At 33.9% G+C, this 16646-nt stretch overlaps 2 protein-coding genes across 6 annotated transcripts in view; both read right to left on the bottom strand.

Moving 5' to 3' along the window:
• Nucleotides 1–464: 464 nt before the first annotated feature.
• LOC143445290 (uncharacterized) lies at nucleotides 465–12167 on the bottom strand. Its single transcript, XM_076944290.1, has 7 exons — nucleotides 11061–12167; nucleotides 10332–10486; nucleotides 10038–10135; nucleotides 9771–9889; nucleotides 4696–8034; nucleotides 3404–3764; nucleotides 465–2870 (listed from the first exon to the last, which is right to left on the bottom strand). Exons 5-6 carry the CDS (start codon nucleotides 4928–4930, stop codon nucleotides 3622–3624), a joined length of 378 nt encoding a protein of 125 aa, XP_076800405.1. The 5' UTR covers nucleotides 4931–8034; nucleotides 9771–9889; nucleotides 10038–10135; nucleotides 10332–10486; nucleotides 11061–12167; the 3' UTR covers nucleotides 465–2870; nucleotides 3404–3621.
• Nucleotides 12168–15908: 3741 nt separating this feature from the next.
• LOC143445287 (uncharacterized) overlaps nucleotides 15909–16646 on the bottom strand; it is a 40256-nt gene continuing 39518 nt past the window's right edge. For all 5 annotated transcript variants that reach the window (XM_076944273.1, XM_076944270.1, XM_076944275.1 and 2 more), the window contains one exon: nucleotides 15909–16616. In XM_076944273.1, the coding sequence (XP_076800388.1) occupies nucleotides 16422–16616 (195 nt within the window). In that variant the 3' untranslated portion in view covers nucleotides 15909–16421. The remainder of the gene's footprint in view (nucleotides 16617–16646) is intronic.

The following is a 16646-nucleotide window of genomic DNA, read 5'->3' as shown; positions in this document are numbered from 1 at the left end:
TTGGCTGCTGACTGTAAACGTGACGTGCATAAATTAGCCTGAGGGTTTTGTGCAAAGACTGTTCAGCTACAGATTTATTTTTATTTTTCTCACGAAAACGACCAATTTGCCATTTCAGTAAACTAAACTAGGCTAAAAAAGTAATTTAATGTTTTCTCGGTTTGAAACTGTAGAGTCTTCATCATGATAATGGGGCCCAGGCATGAGAAACTACTGGTTAAACTTCAAAAAGCTACAAACAAACGTTTTTACAAAGTTTTTTATAAAACACAATGTGAATTTGTTTGATATTTACCGTTGGTTACCTTGTTACTTATTCTGTTACTTATCTTTGCAGATGAAGTTGCTCATACCTACTATACATAACCACCAATTCCTTTTCTTGTATGTAGATGAAATTGTTTGCCAATGATGAATAAATAACTATGTAAGGCGAGAGGGCTAACCAACTTCATGCCAGTAAATTGTTAGACGTACCTTACAAAACATGTTCAGCAAACTTATGGAAATACGCTTTAGCAACAAAATACATATGGTATAAACTGACGGCAATGTCACAAAGGTTTATGAACTAGCAATTTTGTAGTAAAATTTTGAAAGATGATACACGATAAAGTGATAACAATCAAAACTGATAAGCTATATGAAAACAGAAATTATAAAATGTAAATCGACAAAACTTACACAAATAAAACAACAAACTCGCTCACTTAAAGTTGCTTACTAAAGGATGGCGACGTACGTGCTAGCGTCACAAAAACCTGGACATGGTTATATATGTTACCTGTAAAAGAAGTTTTATGGAACAACTGTACAACTAAACAGATTATGTTTTGTGTCCAGAAAAAGAGTAAACGGCGTTAGCGGTTCATACTAATCAAGTGATTTAAGGTCGCCATAAACATTTACGTTTTCGTATTTTTCTATTTGCTTACTTTTATTTTGAGAGTTTGCTTAATACAGTGACCAATTCTAATAAAAAGTTTTCTTGTTTATGTTCGTTTGTCTTGTTTTTGAATTGGCGATAAGTAAGCGATAAGCAAAACGTTAGGGAACCACTATTAAAGAGACTTAATCTTAATAATCGTGCTCAGGCATGAGAACTCACTGGCTAAGCTACAAAGACTACACGCAAGTTTTATCAAAAAGTTTCACATAAAAAAACAATGTCTAACAAATGTTTACTCATAAAAGAAAGAAATCGCTATATTATTTACCGCCGTGAAGTTGGTTACCTGGTAAAATTCTCTGTTGCTTATTCGCAAATAAAGTTTATTAGCTACTGTAAACTTTGTTACTAACTATTTACTCGTTTTCTTACTCAAAAATAAAGTTGTTAATCCATGGTAAATAAGTAACCAAGTAACCAGATACCAGCTCTACGCCGGTATATTCTGTGACATGTCTAACAAAATATGTACAACAAACTTACGGTTGTACGAATTGGCGGCAAATTATATTTGGTATCAAATAACGGCAATACATTACAGGTTTAGATTAGAAACTAATTAAAATGTACAATTCTAAAAGATAACACACGTTAAACCGATGATAGTTGAGTTTTTTTATTAAACAAGAAATTGTTAAAATATAAATGAACAAAACTTACACAACAAAAACAGCAAACTCAGTTGCTAAAATTTGCTAATGAAATGAAAGCAATACAGTCTCGCATAAACCTGGTTATCTTGCCTGCTGTAAAATTTCTTTATGACCAAACAGGTTTATTAATACGCGCAGAGAAGCGATAAATGGCGTCCACAGGCGGACAAAATCAAGCGATTTTTACAAACCTAAGCAAGTGAATCATATGGTCGATATAAAAAATTATATTTTCGGTTTAGAATATTCCTTTTTTGTCTTTTCAGGCTTGGAAAATGTATTTTGCTATTTTGTAGTTGAAAACGCTTTTAAATGCTGTTAACTCTATATTCGCTCAGTATAATTGGCCCAAATTTGACCGGAAACAAGGCATTAGGCAATTGCATGGTATACCTTAATGAAACTTTTCAGCCTTCTCCCTTTGAACTTTCCGAACCAAAATAGCCTAAATTACAGTTTAAATTTGATGTGGCATCTAAAATCAACCGCAACAAAAATCTACCCAGCCCTGAGTAAAGAAATACGAACCATGGGCCTTATTTGCTGCAGGTGTTATATAATTTAAGCGTCAAAACACTAAGGCTGCAATAAAGTCAATATTGCAATAAAACAAAATAGAGCACAAATAATTTCAAATCAGTTATTAATTCCAGTGATACCTCAGAACCCGAACGTCTTTCACTCAAAAAACTTGAAATCCGAACAATTTTTAAGAGTAAATTTTGTTTCATAAAAACCGAATTTTTCCTTGAAAATCGAACATAATCAACGCCTAAATGTGCTTAGGCAACTCTGTTATTGGAAATCAACTATAACATGAAAGCAGTTGGAATCCAATAAATTTTTTCATTCTCTTTGCCTTAATTTTTATAATTTTAAATTTAATACACTGTTTTGGAAGTCAAATGTTTTATAACTTAAACGAGTTCTTGGAGCGAATTAATTTTAGGTTCTGAGGTGAAAATACAAGTTAAATCATCGCTAACTGAAAAATTTGATTCCATATTCCAGGGATACATGTTTAAATCCCAAATAGGCTATAGGCTTATGTTTTTTTCTTGGTATTTTTGGTAGTTTTCAAAGAATTCTATTCTTGTGGCCTAAACAAACAGACAAAACAGATCGAATTTCTGGCTAACTCAGTGCCCGTCGAAATCCCAGCCTTATATCTAATCCAAAAGATGAAGACGCAATAAAGCCCATTATCCAGAATCACTTGGCTAATTGCGTCGTTGGCATTTTAAATGCACATCTTGCCGTCCAACATCCTGTTTTTTCACAAATTAAAACTACATTGCATAAATGCGATCACAACAAAAAGCTTATTATCAACAGTCAAAAAAAATCAAGCCGACCATAAACATGTGTTACACTTGTTTTTGCCCTGTGCCTATTGCGTTTCTCCCTTGCGGCCGATTGCGCGTTCTCGTGGTTAATTAAGCACATGTGTCTTTTATCGACGTGTGTCCGACAAGTAGTTGGACTGACAGTTTTGTATTGGAGCTCCTGAAATGAGCTGTGTGAACGGAAACTTGACTTAACTGCTTTTAAATAAAAGATGTGCCTGTAATTCTAAGAGTGAGGACAACAAAAGGTAACACATGTATAAGAACCTCTCCAAAATGTAGCAGATATCAGCAACTCAAAGGCTTTAATTTAATGGTGTAGTTTACTTTACTCATTTTAATTTTGATGTAATTCCTTTTTTAATCTCATTTTTATACTTTTTTAATCCAACTCAGGTTATTATCCTTTCTCGGTCTAAAAGTACAAAGTAAATAAGAAACAAATCGTCACTTACCAAACAATTTGATCTGGTGTCCCCAGTCCATTAAGTAGGCTATATGATTGTGAAACTTGATTCGACTTCAGAGTAAAACTGCGAGTAAACACAATTTACCGTTTATAAAATGAATGCTACATATCCTCTCTTCCCGCAACACCACGAAAATGTATATAAGCCTACAGTAGAGCCTAGGACTATTTTACTAGAGCACGTTGCGGCAAGCACTAGCTCATTTAGAGAGGGTTATTGTGAAAATATAGAATTCCAATCTTTGAGCGAAAAGCGTTTTTCTTCTCCAGTCGTTGTCGTTCATCATATTTGCTTCCTTGTGACTCCTTGTCGGCTACAACCGATGCATTACTTACTACTGTGGAATCTGCAACATCATTTATTATCAATTTCATAACAATGATTTATAAAACAATAACCACACTTAAAAATAGTGGGCACATTATCAAACACAATAGGTTGCCTGTCACTATGGTTACCAAACTATTAGATTTAGGAAAAAAATTCCGACAGCTTTTATGAAGAGAGCAAATCGCGCATTGCATGATTTGATTCGTGGACATTGGAAAATTTTTCCATAAAATTACAACATTGAGTGGTTGGTCACGTAAAGGAGGGCTGGCTTGATTTTGGTTCAGTTGTTTGCTTTTAGCAAACAAAATCGAATTTGGAAAAAATCAAATTTATTGGGAACTACCATTCAGAGTTCTTCGCGGATATACGTTTCATGCAATCACCAGTCCCGCATAGATATCAACAGCCCCCGTTCTGCACACAAATCTGTTAATTTGCGGGTTCTCATTTCTATTTAAGTAGGCCTATATGGTTTCATACTATTTGGTGGATAAACAAACAAGCAAATATATATCGCAGTTAAGATATCCGGAGCAGATTTTACTTAAAATAGAACATTATTTGATGAAACTGAATAGGTATAGTACCTTTTACTCAATATCGAGAAGATTGAAAAGAAAGTGCTTTCTTCAAAATGGTGAAAAAGGCTCCAACGAGCTTGTCAGCTTACAGGTTCAAAATCACTCAAGCATAACAGTTTTCTTATTTGCTTTCAGAATGGTGAGTAAAAAGCTATACCAACTAAACAAGCTCAAACAAAAGTTACAATTTTCAGCATAACGTCATCAACCTCATCCAGATGTGCGTCTATCAGATTGTCACTATACATGTCATGGATATTTATCAGTTGATAATGTGATAGCAATAAGCAGTGTCGAGAGCTGCATGCTGCTTACTATTGCATTAAACAATCACACAACACAAAAGAGTGAGAAAGGTTTAACCTTCAATTCGTTTCTTGGTTTTGTGGTTATGAAGTAATTGTTGTCGCTGAAATTGACTCATTGAAATCGTTCGGTAAAAGTGAAACCTTTCTCGTTTCTTGTTCATAGATCTTGTTTTCAAATTGGCTGCTGGTTGTAAACGTGACGTGCATAAATTAGCCTGAGGGTTTTGTTCAAAGACTGTGCAGTTACGGCTTCCTTTTTGTTTTTCTTTCAAAAACAACCAATTTGCCATTTCAGTAAACTTAGGTAGGCTAAACAAAGTGAGTTAACGCTTTCTTTGTAGAAAACTACAAAGACTTTGTTATGATAATCGTGCCCAAACACATCAAACCACTAACAAAACTACAAAAGTTACAAACAAACTTTTCTACAAATTTCTTACAAAAAGCAGTGTATAGCCCACACAGGTTTACACATAAACTAGTTACAATGTATAAATTAAGCTAGTTAAAATGCACAATCTTAAAAGATGATTCACAAAAAAGTGATAGAAGTCCAATTTAATAAAGAAGTCTACATTAAAAATAGTATTTATAAAATGTAAATCGATGAAACTTATACAAATAAAGCCACACACTCACTCACCAAATTTGGTTTGTAAATTGATTGCAATGAACATACTAGTTTCGTAAATACCTGGCTATATTTTCTGTAGCAGAACTTGTTTGAAGTAGTTATAAAACAAACTGTTGTTTTATGTGTACAAAAAATGCAAAAATGAGGTAAATCACGCACCCAGTCCTTATTAATCAATTGATTTTTTTAAAACTAATCAAGCAATATAGGGATATATAGCACTATCCCATTGTGTCCCATTGTGCAATATCCCATTGCTGCAGTGAACATTTCTGTTTTAATCTTTTCCCATTTGGAAAACTTAGTTTTCGCATTTTCAAATTTGGAAAATTGTATTTTGTTATTTTCATAGTTTAAAATATTCGTATTGGTAATTTTTATAGTTTAAAAATTTGTGTAACACAGTGACCAATTTAAATTCAAATCTTTGTCGTATTTTGTTTACACATCTTGTTTTCAATTTCGCTGCGGTTTTAAATGCGACACGCATAAATTACCCTGCAGGTTTCGTTCAAAATCTGCACATTTTCATCTTCCTCTTTTCTCTGGACATGACCAAGTTGCCGTTTCAGTAAACTTAGGTATAGGCCAATAAAAGCAAGTTAACGTTTTCTTTGTAGAAAACTATTGGCAGGAGTTCCCAAACTGGTACACATGAACACACAACGGTACATTTGGATCTTTCAAGGGGTACGTTAGTCCCGAGAAAATATTTTAAACTCATTTTTCTTTGTACAATTAACTACAGTTGAACGTGCGACATTTTTCACATTTTATCGAAGTTGAAATCGCACTGTTTTGCTTTTTTGAAGGGCACTTTGCACTATATATCCTTGTCTGGTGGATTTCATGTTTTCAAACCAGCAGGAAATTTATAGACCTATAGCAATTGATGTCGTAACTATTACAGCTAGAGGGTCCTTTGTCGAAAACAATAAAGATAGTTGAAGCACGGATCCGACCAGTGTTGTAAGTCGGGCCGGGCTTTTCGGGTCGGGTTCAGGTTCGGGGTTAAATTTGACAAATCATTGTGCCAAATTCTGGTCTTAATTTATACTCGCAATACTCGCACTCTGCCACCGCCACAACAGCTTTGTGTCGTAATTTCATTTTCTTTACACAAATCTGCATACGCGCCGAGTAATAAAAACCTATTCTAGTCTTTAAAGACAGATTTGATTCAATACAAATAACAAGCTAAATAGAAAACGCAAAATTAACCAGGGTTAGTTTGCACGGTTTGAAACAGAAATATATTTCACCTATACACCTATAGGCATCATCAGCTTGTTGGAATGAATAAAATAACATTAAAACACAACCATAACCATTATTGATGATAATATTTTATGTTACTTTATTTTATTTATTCCGACATACTGATGATGCGTGTAGGTATAGAGGTGAAATATATTTCTGTTTCAAACCGTGCAACCTGACCCTGGGTTATTTCAATTTTTCTATTTAGCTTATAGTGCAGCTTGCAGTCCCAGTGGACGTTTACTTCTATATACTGACCGCTGTTTGAAGTGCTGATCCAAGGTTGCTACAAACGCTTACCAATAACAAGAATTGATAACAGTTATCAATTTAAGTAATTTTTTGCAGTGCTGTAATGTTTATAAGCTGGTTGTGGAAAAGTGCGTTAGTTGTATAGCATCACAAGATCGTCGTGGCAAGTAAAAGCGTGAAAAAAGTATTAGCGGTGCATGCAAACCAACATAAAATAGTCAAAAGGGTAACAATAAACAAAACGTTTATAACCAGTGTTATAGACTTAACCATGAAAACTGTGCTCTGACATGAGAAATCACTGGCTTAACTACTGAGGTTATAAGCAAACTTTTTCTTTAAAATTTCTGATAGAGAAACAATATATACATAGGTTACACATTAAAGAAAGAAATCGGGATGTAATTTTTCGGCGTTAAACTGATAACCTGGTTAATTGTTCTATTACATATTGGCAGACAAAGTTGATTTCCTACATCTTAGTTTTCTACTTCTTTTTCTTATCCCTATAGATGAAGTTGTTTATCAAAGGTCAATAAATAAACAAATAACCGGTAACCAACTTTACTTCGGTATACTACTAAGTATATCTAACAAAATATGTACAATAAACTTACTGGGGCACGCTTTGGCAGCAAAATTCATTTGGCAAAATGGTAATGATATATTTTAGGCTTATAAGCTAATTACAATTCTAAAAGATTACACACGTTAAACCGATAAAAGTCCAAATTAATAAAACAATTTAAAAAGAATCTGATAAAATATAAATCGACAAAACTTACACAACAAAAAGAACAAACTCGTTTGCTACAATGTGCTGATAAAATAAAAGCAATTTTGTCTTGGAAAAACTTAACTGTCTTGCCTGCAGCAGAATTTATTTATGACCTAACAGGTTTTGTGATGCGCGCAGAGAAGCGATAAAAGGCGTTCACGATTAGAAATAATTTCAAACGAATTTTATTCAATCTATAATCAAGTGATTAACAGGGTTACTATAAAAAATTCTGTTTTCGAATTTTTAATTTGGAAAATAACGTAGTTGTATCTTCAGGTTTGCAGGTTTTGTAGCAGAAAATGAAGGGTTATTAATGAACAATATTGGGTACATACAGGAAAAATGACTACACCAAGGATATGCTTCAATGCAGTTACCATTCGGCATGGAGTTGGATAGGGATGTGTGATGCTATCATCCTTAATCAAACTCCGCAACGAGATGCTATTCTAAAAAGTTGTAAAAACCTGCAAAGGAATAAAGTTAAGTGGCACTTATTGTGACTACAATCCAAAATATACTGAAAGCACTATTTTAATGGCCAGTTTTCCACCGTTGCTACAATTAATACTGACTCACTATGCTCAAAATGCAAAGATTATGGAATGAAGTTACAATATGTAATTGCCCGACTAACACAACATGCGTATGCAAATCCAAACCTGAAAGTCCTATACTTAAACAGACAATAAACAAAACATTGCAGTAATTTTAAAAATATCAATATTTTTCAAATAAAATTACTAAAGATGGGAAAACTGAATAAGAGATAAAAAGAAGAAGGATAGGAAAAATGAAAGCAAAACTTCGGTATGCAGAATGTTTTTGAGATGGGACATCTTGAAATTAAAGATTCGGATTTTGAGATGCTATGCGTGTTCTATTTTTATTCATGGTTGTCAAGTGTGGACTTATTCCAATGTAACCAAACAAGCCAGAGGCGTAGCCAGGTTTTTAAGTTAGGGGAAGTGAGCTTTGTAAAAAGGCGCCATGACGATACCAAAGTTAACACAATTCTTTAAAGCTTCTTTCATCCTCCGTCATTTTATCAGAGAATCTTTTCGTTTTCGTTTTCGTTTTCGTTTTTCTTTTCTGTAACTCCTATATTCTGTATTAATATTGCACTTTTGGGCCAATTCAGTTGCTTCTTTTTCGATTTTGTCTAAATGACATACATACTCAGCTCGACTGTTTTTCATGTCATCTTCAAAACCCTAATTATGGTAGCAGCCATTACCAATCTAAACTGATTTTCTGTAAGTATGCTGTGGACAGACGAAAAGTTTTCTGTAACAATTTATTCCAAAATATAAGGGAAACTAAGATTTCATATGTGCTTAATGTTTCACTCCACCGTCAATAATTTTTTATAAAGTCCTTTTTATAGTTGGAAGATTTTGCAAAATAGCCTCAACTACCGACTCATTTGAAGACCGTTTGGTATCAGAAAGTTCCTTTCACGTCAGTGTAGAAAATTCAAACGTTGTTCTTCCTTTAGAATGGAAATACGAGGTAAGCTATCAGAATAAAAGGAATAAACACACTTTGGACTTTCAAAAAAAACTTCGCATGAGTGTTGGGAGTTTTGAACAATTGAAAAGGCGCCAATTTTGAAAAACATATCCTCAGTGGGAGAGGCCGCTCTCCTGCTTTCTTACTGGCTACACCACTGCTGCAAGCGATTGAGTTGTGGTGTATTAAAAGACTGGTAAAGATTAGTTGGGTAGAAAGATCACCAGTTGGACGTGCCACACAGTATAATGCTAATGAGGTAATGCTAATAAGGGCAAAAGCCAAAAAAATTCACGACAAAACGCTATTTCATTCTTCAAATGTAAAAAAAAATATTGAATTGTTTGTGAATATTTTGAACAAAATATTACATCAGCAAATGTTTGATGGTATTGTCGTGTGCCACTGGAGAAATAATATTTCAGTAAAAAAACACAGTAAATTTTATAAGAGAAAATCTACTTAAAAAAGTATCTGCATAATTGTGTACCATTAACTGAGGAAGTGCGTTGACTTCAATAAAAGACAGAACAGATCTATGTCAGAAAGCATAGCTTGGCTTATTGGTGTAGAAAACCATTTCTTGGAAATTATGATATTACCAAAAGTAATATTGCTGTCAATGAAACTGCAATATGCCAACCATGTAATTCACAAAAATTTCAAATATGCTTTATTGGAGCAAACCTACATTGACAGGACGGAACCTTCTGACGTCTACCATAAACCTTCATCCACATTTTTTCGTATCGAAAACTGTCGTAGAACTTTCATGATCATCAAATGACGGATGTTGGCATCGGTTGTTGTCTGTTACAACACAAAATATATTTATTCAAAACATAAAATTTTATAAATCGATATCCAAAATTAACTAATAAGTTACATCAACTTTAATTGTCTATTATTTTGTCACACAAACGATGCCTATAGCAATAATAAACATGACATGTCTCACTACGCCGTGGTGTGTTCTTTAGACAGCGACTCTTGTTCATCTTTCTATCAGAATTTTCATACATTTATAGGGTTGATGATTATGTATAAAGAGTGTATCTGTAATAATGAAAAATTCATTTCACCATAGTTTCTTAATTTTATACAATTATCGTGATGCCTGTTATCATATTGGCTCGTAAAGATACAGTGTCAAGGTACACATACCTTAGGTAAGAAAACGTTTAATGGCCTAGATTTCACTCTAATCTCATTGCAATTACTAACAATTAGCACCAAATCATATTTTACGTACTTGACAATATCGATATTGTCAAAAACATTTCCAAAAATGTAGTATATACATATTAAATTGTCTTAAGTCCGTTGAACTCCAAAGATTTTTCAGGTCTGTTTTGATCAGCAGAGACTGATTTCGGAAGTCGAGTACTTGACTATATTTGAAAGGAACTGCGTAAATAAATGGAGGATGCATGAATCTTCTGACTTGTTTATTGACGAGCATAATCGTTCTATTTCTAAAAGTCCATAAACTGAATATGATCGATCATAGAGAGAGTGAAATGGCTGAAAATTTTTTAGCTTAAAATTTATAAATTTTATATAAGCAAAAAAACAGATTTTTTTTATTCAGCAACAACGTGACAAGTTATATGTATGATTGCTTTGCTTGTCCTCAGTTGTTTTGCTAAGTTGAAAGTGAGTAGAATCAGAATTGCGCAGATTTCAAAACCTGTTTTTGGTATTTTCGTACGAATCCGAATATTTTTCGAACTGGCACATTTTTTAAGCTAGCACAAGGTGCTATTGATGCTAAATTGCGGAGGTTAATAACCAATTCAAAAACAGCAAAACGGCTTCGTCAACAATCATTATGTTGTTGTAGAAGTGGATATGAACGATACGAGTTATATTTTTAGAAGCAGGAACGTATGGGCGCATTTGAAATGAATCATATCCATAGTCTATGTCATGCAAATAACATGTAGGTTGTAGCTCCAGAACTTACCTACTTAGAACTTACCTACAGAACTTACGTACTAAGTTAAAATGCAAAACGTAAGACAAGAGTTGTTTGTAAGGACCCATCAGGTTTTAGCCAAAATGTTGTTTATTGATGCGGATCGAGAAGTTTTGGAATAACTTGAAACGCATTGATGTTTAGAAGTATAGGCTACACATACGACAATATTCTCATGTTTTGAGCAGAAATTATTCGTTGTAACACCGGAATTAAATCAATCCTGTTGTTACACGTACCTGTCTTTCAACGCATTGTGGGCCCCCAAAATTCCTGGATCCCCTGCTGCAGTCCAGTCAGCTACTTCCTTAATCTTCATAGACGATATGTTACACTGTGTAACGTTAGCAAACGATATAAACTAACCTATTCTGACTTGCCCCTAAAAAATCTACACAAGATTTCGTGTTAAAAATGACGGCTGTGTATAGTTGTACTTGATAGTAACCGTATTCATAAACCATATTGATGTTGTATCAACCTGTTTGTGAGGCACTATAGTTTTGTGGGATAAGCTGTTTGTTACTATTTAAATGTTTTTACTTTTATTAAGTTTTATTTTATAGTGTGTGAGTGCATTGTTTGTTTATTATGTTTACATCAATGTAAACAGCTACTGGCGTAGTGAAGTTATTCTACGTTTGGGCTTTTAGTGAAGAGCAGAAACTAAGTGTTGTAAAGTAAAGCCTTCTTTTGGGCATTGGATTTTGTTGTTTTTAGCGAGCTTTTACGCCCGAGCTTCCGGTACGTTTTTAGTGTAACTCTGCAAAATACGTTATCAGCTGCTTTTCGTTTTGCTGTTTTAACAATTTTTTTACCGCTATTAATCAGTTATCAACCGTTCTCTGGTTTTACTCGGTTGGCTGTAAATTCGAGAAACCAACCTGGTAGAGTTCCACGCCCCGACCACCGGCAGACAGTCGAAAATAAGTTTTACATATACATATTATTTATACACTTTACTTTTGGCAAAAATCAATTACCAGCCATTTTGAGACTGTAGTTAACGCATCAGAACGTGACATACGTCACGAGACAGACCATGCATAGCAGAGTCGTAAATAAATCATCAAATTCGACAGTTATGAAATGATCTTTTAGTCAAAATAATCACATTTGAGTCGCAAGTCAAATCATTTATCTTTAGACTCGAATCCAGCACTGAAGATATTAACGAATTCGCTACAAGATACCTGCAGAAAAAAAAGCCCGCTAATTTTTAAACGCTTTTAGCTTTATATTTCTTCATTGTATTTGACCCAAGTTTGGCTGGAAACATGGCCCAATGTACAATTGCATGATATACCTTAATGAAATTGCGTTGAAATTCAACTGCGTTTGAAAATTCCTGTGGCATCTAAAATTAACCGCAACAAAAATCTAACCAGCCCTGAGTAAAGAAATACAAACCACGGGCCTTATTTGCTGCAGGTGTCTTATAATTTAAGCGTCAAAACACCAAGGCTGCAATAAAGTCAACATTGGAATAAAATCAAATAGAGCACAAATAACTTCAAATCAGTTATTAATTCCAGTGATACCTCAGAACCCGAACGTCTTTCACTCAAACAACTCGAAATCTGAACATTTTTTAATGGTACATTCTGTTCCATAGAAACCAAGCTTTGGAAACTCGAACATAATCAACGTCTAAATGTGCTTAGGCAACTCCGTTACTGGAAATCAACTATAACATTATAGCAGTTGGTATCCAATAAATTTTTTCATTGTCATTTTCTTTTCTTTAATTTTTATATTTTTAAGTTTGTATGCAGCCTATATAGGTTATATTGTGATGCTAGGCTAGGCTATTTTAAGCATAGACTATTGTAATTTAAGTTGAAGGATTAAAACAGATTGTTTTTGCCTAAAATCTGAATCTTTGAAATTTGATGTGGATATTTTGGTATCTGTGATCAGATCTTTGTATTCACTTTTTTCATTGGTACACTCTTTTGGAAGTCAAATGTTTTACAACTTAAACGAGCTCCTGGAATGAATTAATTTCAGGTTCTGAGGTGAGAATACAAGTTAAATCATCGGTAGCTTAAAAATTTTATTCTATATTCCAGTAATACATGTTTAAATCCCAAATAGACTATAAGCTTATGTTCTTTCCTTGTTTATTTGGGAAGTTTTCAATGAATTCTATTCTTGTGGCCTTATCCGAACAGGTGCAGCAGATCGAATTTCTAGCTAACTCAGTGCCCGTTGAAGTTTCAGCCTTACAACTAAATCAATAGATGAACACGCAATAAAGCCCATTATCCAGAATCACTTGGCTAATTGCGTCGTTGGCATTTTAAATGCACATCTTGCCGTCCAACATCCTGTTTTTTAACAAATTAAATCTACATCGCATAAATGCGATCACAACAAAAAGCTTATTACCAACTATCAAAAAGTATTAAAGCCGACCATAAACACCAAGAAAGAAAACAACCGAAATCGTATCAATGTGGGAAGAAAAATGAATGGGCTACACATATAAACAATACATAAGAACCTCTCCAAAATTTAGCAGATATCAGCACCTCAAAGGCTTTAATGTAACGGTGTAGTTTACTTTAATAACTTCACTTTTGATGTATTTCCGTTTTTAATCTAATTTTCAAGCTTTTTTAATCCAACTCAGGTTATTATCCTTTCTCGGTCTTAAAAGTACAAAGTAAATAAGAAACAAATCGTTTACTTACCAAAAAATCTGATCTGGTGTCCCCGGTCCGTTAAGTAGACTATATGATTGTGAAACTTGATTCAACTTCAGAGTAAAACTGCAAGTAAACAAAGTTTACCGTTTATGAAATAAATCTTACATATACCCTTTTCCCTCAACACCACGAAAATATATATAAGCCTACAGCAGAGCCTAGGACTATTTTACTAGAGCACGTTGCGGCAAACACTAGCTTATTTAGAGAGGGTTATTGTGAAAACATAGAACACCAATCTTTAAGCAAAAAGCGTATTTCTTCTCCAGTCGTTGTCGTTCATCATATTTGCTTCCTTGTGACTCCTTGTCGGCTACAACCGATGCATTACTCACTACTGAGGAATCTGCAACACCATTTATTACCAATTTCATAACAATGACATGATTCAAGAATAATGGGTACATTGTCAAACACAGTAGGTTACCTGTCACTATGGTTACCTAACTAGTATATTTAGCAAAAAACTTCTGACGGCTTGTATCAACAGAGTAAATCGCGCATTGCATGTTTTGATTTGTGGACATTGGAAAATTTTTTCGATAAAGTTGCAGTATTGAGTCAACAAACAGTCAAACAACACAAAGGAGTGAGAAACGTTTGCCCTTCAGTTCGTTTTTTGGTTTTTGTCATTATGAAGTAATTGTTGTCGCTGAAATTGGCTCATTGAAATCGTTCGGTCATAGTAAAACTTTTCTCGTTTCTTGTTCATAAATCTTGTTTTAAAATTGGTTTGTGGTTGTAAACGTGACGTGCATAAATTAGCCTGAGGGTTTTGTTCAAAGACTGTGCCGTTACGGCTATCTTTTTGTTTTTCTTTCAGTAATACGGTACACTGTCGAATATCAATTCAAATCTTTGTAGTATTTTGTTTCCACATCTTGCTTTCAAATTTGCTGCTGTTTTAAATGCGACACGCATAAATTACCCTGCACGTTTTGCTCAAAGTCTGCACATTTTCATTCTCATTTTTTTTCTGGAAATGACCAAGTTGCCGTTTCAGAAAACTTAGATATATGTTAATTAATGCAAGTTAGCCTTTTCTTTGTAGAAAACTATTGGCAGGGTTTCTCAAACTGGGACACATGAACCCACAACTTTCGGGCCTAAGTTAGGCTTCAAATAAATAGTTATCGGTTTCAGGCTTGCATATTCTGGTTCTAGTTAACAATATAAGCCCCGTTTACATGTCTGAATCCGCCATTTTTGGTTAATCCAGTCTTTAAAGACAGATTTGATTCTATACCAATAATAAGCTAAATAAAAAAATGAAAATTAACCAGGGTCACTTTGCACGGTTTGAAACAGAAATATATTTCACCTATATACCTATACGCATCATCAGGTTGTCGGAATGAATAAAATAAAATTAAAACATAACTATAATCATTATTGATGATCGTAATGATTTTATGATCGTGTTTTTATGTTATTGTACTTTATTTATTCCGACATACTTATGATGCGTATAGGTATAAAGGTGAAGTATATTTCTGTTTCAAACCGTGCAACCGGAACCTGGGTTATTTCAATTTTTCTATTTAGCTTATAATGCAACTTGCAGTCCCAGTGGACGTTTACTTCTATATACTGACCACTGTTTGAAGTGCTGATCCAAGGCTGCTACAAACGCTTACCAATAGCAAGAATTGATTACAGTTATCAATTTAAGTAATTTTTTAACAATGCTGTAATGTTTTATAAGATAGTGGTGGAAAAGTGCGTGAGTTGTACAGCACCACACGATCGTCGTTGCAAGTAAAAGCGTGAAAAAAATGTTAGCGGTGCATGCAAACTAACATAAAATAGTCAAAAGGGTAACAGTGAACAAAACGTTTATAACCAGTGTTATAGACTTAACCATGACAACTGTGCCCTGACATGAGAAATCACTGGCTAAACTACAGAGGTTCATGCAAACATTTTGTTTTAAATTTCTGATAAAGAAACAATATATACACAAGTTACACATTAAAGATAGAAGTCGGGATGTAATTTTCCGGCGTGAAACTGGTAACTTGGTTACTTGTTCTGTTACATATTGGCAGACAAAGTTGATTTTTTACATCTTAGTTTTCTACTTTTTTTTCTTATCCCTATCGATGAAGTTGTTTATCAAAGGTCAATAAATAAACATATAACCGGTAACCAATTTTTCGTCGGTATACTATTAAGTATATCTAACAAAATATGTACAATAAACTTACTGGGGCACGCTTTGGCAGCAAAATTCATTTGGCAAAATGGTGATGATATATTTTAGGCTTATAAACTAATTAAAATGTACAATTCTAAACGATAACACACGTTAAACTGATAAAAGTCCAAATTAATAAAACACTTTAAAAAGAATCTGATAAAATATAATTCGACAAAACTTACACAACAAAACGAACAAACTCGTTTGCTACAATGTGCTGATAAAGTTAAAGCAATTTTGTCTTGGAAAAACTTAACTGTCTTGCCTGCAGCAGAATTTATTTATGACCTAACAGGTTTTGTGATGCGCGCAGAGAAGCGATAAATGGCGTTCGCGGTTCGAAATAATTCTAAACGAATTTTAATGAATCTATAATAATCAATTGATTATTAGAGTTACTATAAAACAGTCTGTTTTCGAATTTTTAATTTGGAAAATAAAGTAGTTGTATCTTCAGGTTTGCAGGTTTTGTAGCAGAAAATGAAACGTTATTAATGAACAATATTGGGTACATACAGAAAAAATGACGACACCAAGGTCATGCTTCAATGCAGTTACCATTCGGCATGGAGTTGGATAGGGATGTGTGCTGTTACCATCCTTAATCAAACTCCGCAGCGAAATACTTTTCCAAGAAGCTCCGAAAAACTGCAAAGGAATAAAGTTAAATGGCACTGA

The sequence above is a fragment of the Clavelina lepadiformis genome, chromosome 2, assembly GCF_947623445.1.
Source record: "Clavelina lepadiformis chromosome 2, kaClaLepa1.1, whole genome shotgun sequence".
Taxonomy (NCBI): domain Eukaryota; kingdom Metazoa; phylum Chordata; class Ascidiacea; order Aplousobranchia; family Clavelinidae; genus Clavelina; species Clavelina lepadiformis.
The sequence above is the reverse complement of the archived record's forward strand: the minus strand, read 5'-3'. Positions and strand labels throughout refer to the sequence as shown.

Coding starts and splice junctions, on each gene's coding strand:
- LOC143445290 (XM_076944290.1), bottom strand. CDS start 4,930: ATGGCAAATTGGTTGTTTTTGAAAGAAAAACAAAAAGGAAGCCGTAAC. Junction 3,765..4,695: donor AACCAAGAAACGAATTGAAG/GTTAAACCTTTC, acceptor ATGATGTTGCAG/ATTCCACAGTAGTAAGTAAT.